This window comes from Echiichthys vipera (assembly GCF_963691815.1).
Source record: "Echiichthys vipera genome assembly, chromosome: 8".
NCBI classification, from domain to species: Eukaryota; Metazoa; Chordata; class Actinopteri; order Perciformes; family Trachinidae; genus Echiichthys; species Echiichthys vipera.
Window position 1 is genome coordinate 12,405,201 of NC_139833.1, and position 10,598 is coordinate 12,415,798.

The following is a 10,598-nucleotide window of genomic DNA, read 5'->3' on the forward strand; positions in this document are numbered from 1 at the left end:
ACGCCTGAGGTTTTGGGACCCAATGTTGCCACAGGAAGAATCAGACAAACTGAGACATTGCACTCCGTGAATGAGTGGCACAAGCCAGAAAAACAAAAAGATACCAAGAGGAGAGACCCTTATTCTGCATCGTTCTTGTGTAACAGGTGTGCATGGCCCTGTCTCTCTTCCTCCTTCGATACCAGCAGTCACATAAGTCAAGATTTCTGTCTCGTACAGACACCATCTTTCGCACGTTTATTGTTCTCTTCTCAAGGTCTGCCACTCTTTCACCCAGTCTCTTGTTCTTGCATACATCAATTCCAGTCTTTTTAACCCTTTCTCATCTTGCTTCTTTTTTACGTAGTATTGACTCTTTTAATTAAGTCTCATTTGATTGGCTTTGTTTGAAATAACAATGTTCTTTGTCACGCCACTGTTTGTTTTGCATTAACTATATTTTACAATCCTTCTTCTCCATCTGCTGTTCAGATTGCACCAGAACTCGACGGCCAGACCGTTGCCATGTCGACCTCATCGCTACGGCGACAAGTAAAGAACATCGTCCACAACTATTCAGAGGCTGAAATCAAGGTTGTCCCTCTGCTTTTATGGCTTTTCTTCTTCTTCTTTTTACGCCCACAGACCCCCATATGTCCATGGCTTAAATGTAGCCCATAATGTAGCTGCTGATAATCTCATATTTCTTTGAAGAACCTTCTCTCTCTTTCCCCTCATTATGCATAATATGAGCTAATCTAATCATATCCGTTCATTAGTTTGCCTCTCTCTGTCTTCTGCTGTGATTGAGTTTGCATTGTTACTCAGAACACTGTGCACCATTTAAATGGTCACAAAGTAATGGCCAAAAATTATTCTTATCACGGACTGTTTGTATGGAGGATCGTTTTAAGTTTGTCCCTTGCTGTGTCTTTGTCCAGGTTAGAGAGGCGACATCAAATGACCCATGGGGCCCCAGCAGCTCTCTGATGTCAGAGATTGCTGATCTGACCTACAATGTTGTGGCCTTCTCGGAAATCATGAGCATGGTATGGAAGCGCCTCAATGACCACGGAAAGAACTGGAGACATGTGTACAAGGTTTGTGTGTCTTTGTTGAAGTTGGGAATAATTGTTGTGGCGATATATCAGAGTATGTATTAGAGCAAGACAGACACAACGGTCGGCCGATATTATAGGAGTAAGCAGGAGAGTGATTTCAGGTGCAGCTTGAATATTACATATTCCTCATTGTAATTTTCATGATTTTGTTGTAATTTTCACATTGTGTGTCATTTAGGGATTCCCATTCCTACACTTTATAGCTGTGTGTGTGGATGGATGTGGAACCTAATAGGGGAAATAATTGTAGCTTGTGAACTGCTTTAATATTTTCATATCTACTACCTCACTATCCAGACCTTTTCCCCAGTTGCTCATTGGTTGTGACTTGTATTTTCACCAGGCTATGACTCTTATGGAGTACCTGATCAAGACGGGTTCAGAACGTGTTGCCCAACAGTGCAGAGAGAACATCTACGCAGTCCAGACACTCAAGGATTTTCAATACATAGACAGGGACGGCAAAGACCAGGTACACAAACACACCCATGCCCACAAAGCAGCTATGAAAGTTAAAGTGATTAGCGAGTAAGGTCCAACTTTGTGGAATGCAGGCACGCTTTGTCAAACATGCTGCTTGTGTGTCATTCAAGGACATTTTACAATGACTTTCTGACCTCTTATGCAAACAAAGACAGCCGCTAAAGTTTTTATGGGTTTTATTGTTGATAACTGAGGGTGTACATTGTTAGAACAACATTAATAATTAAATGTGTGTCTGTTAAAGTAATATTTAACATTATAAACTACACTTTATTTGCAGCATGTAATTGTGTGCTTATACCTGTACTTTACTAGGGCGTCAATGTGCGAGAGAAAGCCAAACAGCTTGTGACACTGCTGAAAGATGAAGAGAGACTAAGAGAGGAGAGGATCCACGCCCTCAAAACCAAAGAGAAGATGGCACAGACCTCCAGCGGTGAGATGGGTACAGATGTTTTAAAAGATTCAACCAATGCTCAAAGTTACAGTATTACACTCTGAACAGTTGGTGGACATAAAAGGCACTGAGAGATGTGTATGCTTTTATGTTTCTGCTCCAGCCTCCTCAGCTCCCTCAGCCCCCAGCCTGGGGGGCAGCCTGTCAGTGGGCTCCCACTCTGGAGGGGCAGACCCTGAGCAGGCCTGGCCACAGAGCACTGGAGAGGAAGATCTGCAGCTCCAGCTTGCTTTGGCCATGAGCAAAGAAGAGGCAGAGCAGGTAACACAAAGCATAATTTTTCAGGGCAGTCACAACTACATTACTGCTCTCTAAGATCAGGATTGAAGCATAACTTTAACTAACTACAACTACGTTTGCAATTTGTACAGTCTGTTGCAGCACCTGTGTACACAGAGGGATATTGTATTACTGATACTATTCACTACATACACCTAGCTTTGCTCTCACCATGTAACGCCTGACCTCCCCCAGACTAGCAAGGACCCTCTGGAGGACGCAGAGCTACGCTATGCACTAACACTCAGCAAAGAGATGCAGCAAAAGGTCAGGGGCAGAGAGTGTGCCCAGCTGGCTGGTCATCCAGTCATCAACTATCTGTCTTTCTGTCAATTGGAATTTCTCAAACACACATCAAGTATTGATCAATCAAGAAAATGAAATTATTCTGGTATTTGTCATGTGTCATTTTCTTCCAGATACAAATTTGCATCAGACTAAAGTAATTTGGTTGAGATAATCTACTTTGCTGCACAGTGTCACAATCTTTTATGGTGCTTGCATTTATAAAAAGTGTGTAATGTAGGTTTTTAGAAAAAAAAAACATTGCAAAAGTGAGCACCCAAAGATTAACTCTAATTTCATTGGTAATTTTGCATGGCATTGGCAAATATCATAATTGACTAAATTAAACACTGAGTGGTTTGTAAGCATTGATTATTTTCTCCTCCCTGTCTCTCTCTCTCTGATAGCATGCTTTCGACCGTAGTCTTGATTTGAAATGCACTCTTTTCCATACTTGTAGTCTTCTGCTGTTGTAACTGCCTTGTATTATGTGCACTAAGTGGAGAAACGTGTTCTCCGTTGTATGCAAGTGGTTAGAGTCCTTCACCTACTGTACCTTTTCACTGGTTTGTACTTTAAACCAATGCAGGATCTTTAAGGATAATGCAGTACAGTTACTGTTGTGTAGAGACACTAAGTATAAGACTTACTCAGTTCTATAGCAGAGACGGCTTGTTTCCTTATACATTAGCCAGTGTTTTTCTGACTTTGCTGACTTTCTCTTTTTTTTTTTTATTGTAACTTTTTGTGCTCCAGGTAGGCTGGATGGTATTCCTAATTCACACTAAACACTGTGAGGAAAAGTAAATCATGAGCTGCACAAACAGATTAAAACCAGTTTGTGTGGAATATTTAAAATAGCAGCATATTTGCAAGAGAATTTATCACAGCTGCTTTTATAGAAGCCCCCGCCCCTTAAGTGCTGCTGTTGGTTGAAACTGCATCTAAAATTCAGTTTTCTGCTATGGGGATTCACATCCTATCCATGTCTAAACCTCACCACAACAGTTTGTGTGAAACAAGCATTTGTTTGATTTAATGGTGATGATGGTTTTGTCAAAATACTGTGAGCATCAGACAAACTTGCAAACTCTTGCAAATAATGCAGGGATTGGTTGATCAGAGTTAATTTTCTATTTACTGTAGGAAAAGATTAAAGATCAGGTTTTCAATTTCCACTCCCAACAATGAAGACTTTAATTTTGGACTGATCCTAAATCTGTACCTGTGATGTGCTTTCCAAGGTTGTGTGTCTCAGGTTGCTGACGTCACAGTGTGTGTGATTGACAGGAGGAGCGACTGCGCAGAGGTGATGACCTGAGACTGCAGATGGCCCTTGAAGAGAGCAGGAGGGAGAAGACTAAACCTGAGGAGGTATAGTCTAACATGTTCGGTATATCTCTCACTCTCCTGGCATTACCTCCTCGAGCTTTGTCTGTCCCATGAAATTAGCCACATGAAAGATTAAATCACTAAGACGTTTCAAAAAGAATTGGTAATTTATTCGTAGCAATAGCATGTTAAATAATTAATAAATATTGCATCACCATTTCTCCATATGTAAAACCTGTCCCTGTGTACAAATAATGTCAAAGTGGCTTAAGTTGTATATCAATTTAACGTAGCTCATCAGATGTGTCAGTGTAAAAATTTCAGAATTCTGTATATTTTGATGAAGATGCCTGTGAGCTCACATTCTGAAGATTTTTTTAAGTTAGTAACTGGCGATTCAGTCTTGATCTGGGGACTGAAATATCTGCAGAAACAGTGTCTCTGGATGATTGCAGGTGTTATTTGACTGTAAACATCTCTTTTCATAGTGCAGAATACAAAATAAGGAATATTGTGGCAGTTTTATCAAGTAATATTCACACTGCACAGACAAGGAACTTATAATGTATTGATTTCAATCTAATTTATTTGACCGTCTATTTGATTTAATTGTCTGGTTTTTAATTTTGTCTCCTACTTCTTATTTTTATGAATGAACTCTTATCACAACACCATCATCTAACCTCAGCATTGTGGGGTTAGGGCTGGGTATTACCTGTGACCTCACGATACAGTATGTACCACAATACGGTGGTCCCGAAATTATAAATATGGCAATACATGTTGATTTTTGAATAATGACCGTGTCCTATGCAGAATTTAAAACAGCTGTTCTTAGTTATTCTGTAAAACAGTGATCGCACAACACCTGAAATCCTGGCCCACAGATCATAAAAGTAAAATAAAATATTGTGTTTCTAATGTTTTGAATTGAGACATGCACTGTTGGTGTAATGTGGGTTGTACTTGGCTGCCAACTGTTGGCTATATTGTGCACTGCACCATAGGTGAGGTTTCTTTTTCAAAACCACAGCGTTTTCCGCGCTATAGATAAAGTAACTTCTGCATCGATAGGCGAATCAGTGAGATGTCACGGAGCACATCCCTTCGTAGGGTGAAGGTGCCCTTAGATTTTTTTCTTGAATACAGCTGTTCTTACATTAATCTATAATATATTCTCTTGCACAGGGCGCTTTGATGGAGCTGAGTGCTGTGGACCCCTGGGGAGCCCCTGCTGCCGCTGCCGCTGCCACTGTGGGCTCCGCCGGGCCCTCACCTCCACCCACAGTTCCAGCACCTGCTGCCTCAGGTCCGTGGGGTGCAGCCCCCTCAGACCCATGGGGGGTAGCATCACCCACATCTCCTACAAACACTGACCCCTGGGGTGGGGGAGCCCCGCCTACTATAGCCCCTCCTCCAGACCCCTGGGGAGAGACGTCCAACAGAGTTAACAACGTCGACCCCTGGGGGAGCTCCGGTAAGCAGCTCCAACACTGTTCACTGAGTGCCATCAGCAGTTTCCTGCTCTGAGGATGAAAGAGGATGTGAAGACCTGTCGACCTTTACTCCTCCTCACTCCACTGTTCCATTTCCTGTCTTCATTACAACCCTGTTACATTTTCTGTCTGCCATATCTTCCCATACACTTACATGCTTTCAGTTTGTAATGAGGAAAGCAAGCATGCTAAATCCATTCTCCCTCTGTGTCTAAACCAGGGATTTTTATCCTCTTGTTTCTACTCAGGACTGGCTGTGTCTCAACCAGAGCTGTCTCTTCTCTTACCCTTGTGCTTTTTTAATGTATGGGGTAGCTGCTTATCATCTCTCCTTTACCTCCACTGAGCTGCAGATATCAAATAGGTGAAAGTAACATGGTGCAGGGCTTTAGAAAATCTGCTCTCACCTGTCAAGTTGGTGGGACTGCAGAGGTCAAGGAGAGAAACACCAGTGTTGGAACCCAGCCCAGCTTCCTGCTCCCTCCTTATTGTGGATTGTACCTGTAACGTGTTGTTAACCCTCCCGTCCACTGCGTCTCCTCCCCTCCCCTGTAGCCGTGACCCCCCCCAGTGCCGACCCCTGGGGCCCCCCAGTGCCACCCAGCACGTCCTCCTCGGGGGGGCCAGTAGACCCCTGGGCAGGGGACGGTGTCCCTGCCTCTGACCCTATCACCTCCGACATCTGGAGTGGCACCGCCAAACACACAAACGGCACAGGTACATTCACACTTAAAGCTACATGGACTCAGAAACACTGAGGTACTGGTACGCACTTTTAAAGTGATGTTCATAGACTACACACTGATTTCTCAATTGCATGCACTCAACAGTTGTCTTGTCCTACATTTCATCTCCTCTAGTATCTTTTGGTAATGCAGTCAAATATTCTGTTTTGTTATAATGAAAGAACGTTTTTTCTATTCTGGTTCACTTTCTATTCCTCCGTCATGTCCTCTTCAGGAGACCCAGAGCGACGAGGGTCCCCAGCAACAGGCTGTGACAGTACAGGCTCCCCGGTGCCCTTTGACCTGTCATCTCTTGGTTCTTCACTCCCTGTTCGTAAGACTCCTGAGTCCTTCCTCGGCCCTAACGCAGCACTGGTGGATCTTGATTCTCTGGTGTCGTCTAAACCCAAACCCAAACAGCCGCCGCCTCCTTCCATCTCTTCTTCTTCAGCACACAACCCCTTCCTCCAGAACACAGGTTAGTTACAGCGATTGTGTTAACTGTGTGTAACTGCACTTCTTAAGCTCATACTTTACTTTCGTAAGCAGACAAACAGTCATACCCTATTCCTGGTAAGTATTTTGCCTTTTTAGGTAGAGCCATGTAGCCACACAAAGTCTTAAGATTATCATCATCAGCTATGTTCATATCAATAATAAAATACAGCTGGTAGAAAAAGAGCATTTAAATAAATTACATTCTAAAAAGATCTAATTAAATGTCTTGAACCACAATGCAACACAACAAAATTTGGCTGGAACGAACTTGGTTCCTCTGAACACTCCAAAGAGACTTTCTGTTGCATTAAATTAAAGCTTTGTAACTGCAGCTATAAAAACCCATACAATGTAAGGTATGCTGTACAAGGAACTTTCAGTAGCTTCAACAAGAAAAAGTGAAAATGTCAGACAACCTGTTTTGTTGAACGATGGGGAAAGTGAATCATTTACAGGAAAGAGTTTCTCTTAAAATATGTAATAACTGGCAATGAGAATCCATGGCAACAAATTGTTCTAGGGTGGCAACCATAGACTGTATATAAAGATGGATGGCTTGCCCCCTGGCTGCAGGAAAGGTCATAAACCCCGTCCCACTCCATGTTAGCGCCTGGCTCCGATATTGACTAATTATCTGTATCCGATATCGGATGAAAGAGGCAGATCCAGCATTCCCATCCAGACATGTCTTTTTTTTATTTAATATCATACACAGCAATACAGTTCCAGCGATCTAGTCACTTAAATTCTGTTTGCAACACCTGTTAGGGTTTTATATTACATTTTTAAATATCTGTTTGCATATCTGTTTTATTTCACTTGCTGCTAATGTACACTTTGTTATTTGTTAATAAATAATATTAAGTACAATTGTTTTAATTATCAATGAATATGCTAATCATTCAGTCCATAAAATGTGAATGGAAAAAAAGAAGTGAAAACCTCCTGTTTCCAGTCCTGGAAAACTATTTCAACATTCTCGGATTTTCCTTTAGCTGAGAATGAGTTCTGAGTCTATGAGAACACTCGAAGGGATAACATTGTCATCTGAAAGAGCTATGGGTAAGAGTTAGTATGTTCAAGATTATATTAAAGCTCAAATGGTGACGTAGGTTTATTGACGAGTATTTTTCGCCCCGCCCTCTGCTGAGTTTTCCGCTTGGTCGCCGTAGCTTCGGAGATCGACGGGCACGTCTCAAGATGACTAAACACATCGAAGAGAATCAGCCATAGGCCTACATGTTCAAGCCGGCTTCAGACATGAGGCAGCAGACATGAGATTGCCAACCTGTGGTATGGCAGGTGTAAATTCTTCACAGGTGTTTGGACGAACACCGAGCCCAAGCTGCCTGCCCATGGAGCTAGCGTTGGCGATCTTCGACTAAGTTATAGTTTTGACGTCCTGAACCCGGTGTCAGTCAGACCCAGACTCAGACGAGGAACATGTTGTGCACTAAAATCAGCGACTAGCAGACGTATCAGAATGGTAAGTGTAGAATACATCTTTCATTAGTTTCTGTTATTTGATAGCATGTACCTGTCAACGGCTGACAGCTATGATGGCGGTGTGTTTCCTCTCTGTATTGACAGTCTGGTCTGAGCTGGAGGTTTCAGGTTTATTTGCCGGTGTTGTGTCGAAGTTGTTACCCCGGTTGAAAAGTTAGACAGCGATTGGTTTATGTACGAGTGACGTTCCAACTAAAGCTGCCAGGAATACATTTGAATCTCGGATTGCAGATAAGAAAAATAAAGCAGTTGTCAGATCCTTTTGCTGGCTCTTTTTGTAAGCATGTAAGAGATGCTTTTATTATAGTTTTAGACAACGTGTCTTTTAAGTCTGATTTCCACTGTGAGGAACATTCGTTCATTGCCGCAATCCCTGTCTGTCATGCCAGCTAGATCATCACTTTTACATGTCCTGGAAAAGTCATGGAAAAGGAACTCTGATAATGAGCTGGCAGATATTAAGTGACTCTTATTGTGTTGTTTTTCTCTTGTCTAACTGTCTCTTTTGACCCTCAGGCTCATCTCCTGCTCCTGGCATGGCAGTAACTCCAGGCAGCACCATTTCCAGTAGGGGGGTTTCTCCAATACCTGCCTCCTCCAACCCTTTCGGTGTTGCTCCACCCATGTCCTCAATCTCACCTCAGCCCTCATCACTTGGCCTGAGCGGCCTCCGTGCCAGTCCTGTGCCTCCCAATCCCATGCTGGGCATGGTGCAACCAGGAATGGGTATGGGCCCAATGAGTGTGGGTATGGGGGCTCCAGGAATGGGCATGGGCATGATGCAGGCCAGCCCCATGGGCATGCCCTACAGCGGGCTCTCACCTATGGCACCCCCGGGCTCGTCCCTGTTGGGGCCCGGAGGGGCAGTACCTCCTCAGCTGATTTTGGGTGGGCCCACTGGAACAGGAGGAGTGATGGGGGCAGGAGGATCAATGGGAGGCGGGGGAACGACGGGAGCGAGCACCAACCCTTTTCTTCTTTGAGGAAATGTCACCACTACTTGGCTCACCTGTTTCAACCTCCTCTGTCGTACCTGCTGCCCCCTTCATTCATCCCCCTCAACACAATTTGTGTCCAAAAAGAAAAATGTGTACATCTCTATATTTAAAGAAAAAAACAAAAAGTCAAAAATTATGTTTATCTTTTCCTTCAAAAGCATTATTTCATTTCAGAATAATTTTCCACATTTAGTTCCCTTCATTTCAGTACGGGTTGTTTGTGGGCGGGAAATAGAGATCTATTTATTTTGTTTTAATCCTGTTCTGTATCGTTCTTCATGTTGTTTGTTTTCAGTCCTGTCTTGAGATGAAGGTAAGTCTGTGAGAGCAGGAGGCTTTTTCCGTAGTGTCACTCTAATATAACTGCACTGAGAGAGAGAATGAGGGAGAGGGAGACATAGCCACTAACAAACTGAGCAGAGAAACCTGCCTCTTCCTCTTCTCTCCCTCAAGAATAAAGACAAACACTGAATCACTGAAATGAAACGAGTGCATGAAGGATGATTTTAATGAACTCCAGACTGAGATACGGACTGAAAAACCTTAACATTTCAGGCACAATGTGGTCAAATTCTTTCAACTTTTCACTTTTAATTTAATGTTAAATGTAATTTATTTTTTCCCAATTTTTTGGGAACAAATAAACAAGGAAAATCACACGATGATGCCATTTCAATCAAATGCTTATATTTTTCCCCTTACTATTGTGGAAAACTAAAGAGAGCTCTGACATCGGTGGTCTGATGGGGGCATATGATGGGATGTTTGCTGAATGTGTGAGTTTGCAGCAATGTGCGAATGAGAATATGAATGCTCATTTGTGAGTATGCAATAGTGCAAATGCCTGTTTCTGTGTATATGTAACAATGTCTGTCTCCATTTTTCCTGTGTCCAATCTTATTTCAGTGACTCAAAGGAAGAAATGACATCCATTATTTTTGTTTTTAAAAATTGTCACTTGTATTAATACTATGTAATGTTGGGATTTCAAATGAGGTATTATAAGGGTCACACTTTTCTCTGCCAATCATATTTCAAACTTTTGTTAATCAGAAGCATTAGTTTTTTCTCCAATCACATTTCTTATGGGATCCCTGGTGTCCAGGTGTCCCAAAGCACCACTGTCCACCTGTTTCATCCCTCTTTCCTTTGGGGTAAGAGGTACTCTACTGATGCTTCTTTAAAAAAAAAAAAAGACAGTCATTTCAATGAATGAAAGGAAGAAAAAAATGGGACTTGAAGACATGCTCCATGCTGTTCTTTTAATTTAGTTTGATGAATTTATTGTTTTATATCAACAAGAAGAATATCTCTTTTATCGGGCAAGGTTGAATTTTGTGTGGTGATGACTGTGAACATTCACATTTGAAAAGTAAAATGGAAAAAAAATCAAAAGGAATTTATGAAATAAAACAAAAACACAGGATGTGTGTTTGACT

The 10,598-nt window shown here is 42.2% G+C and overlaps 1 protein-coding gene across 2 annotated transcripts; it reads left to right on the forward strand.

Moving 5' to 3' along the window:
• epn1a (epsin 1a) lies at window positions 1-10,554 on the forward strand. Of its 2 annotated transcripts, none has more exons than XM_083918117.1 (11): window positions 1-146; window positions 472-573; window positions 921-1,079; window positions 1,444-1,572; window positions 1,899-2,028; window positions 2,144-2,301; window positions 3,895-3,978; window positions 5,125-5,413; window positions 5,988-6,149; window positions 6,393-6,635; window positions 8,678-10,554. In XM_083918117.1, exons 2-11 carry the CDS (start codon window positions 505-507, stop codon window positions 9,142-9,144), a joined length of 1,890 nt encoding a protein of 629 aa, XP_083774243.1. In that variant the 5' UTR covers window positions 1-146; window positions 472-504; the 3' UTR covers window positions 9,145-10,554. The 2 variants fall into 2 exon arrangements, with proteins under 2 accessions (XP_083774243.1, XP_083774244.1); XM_083918118.1 differs by having other exon boundaries at window positions 1,899-2,019.
• Window positions 10,555-10,598: the final 44 nt, after the last annotated feature.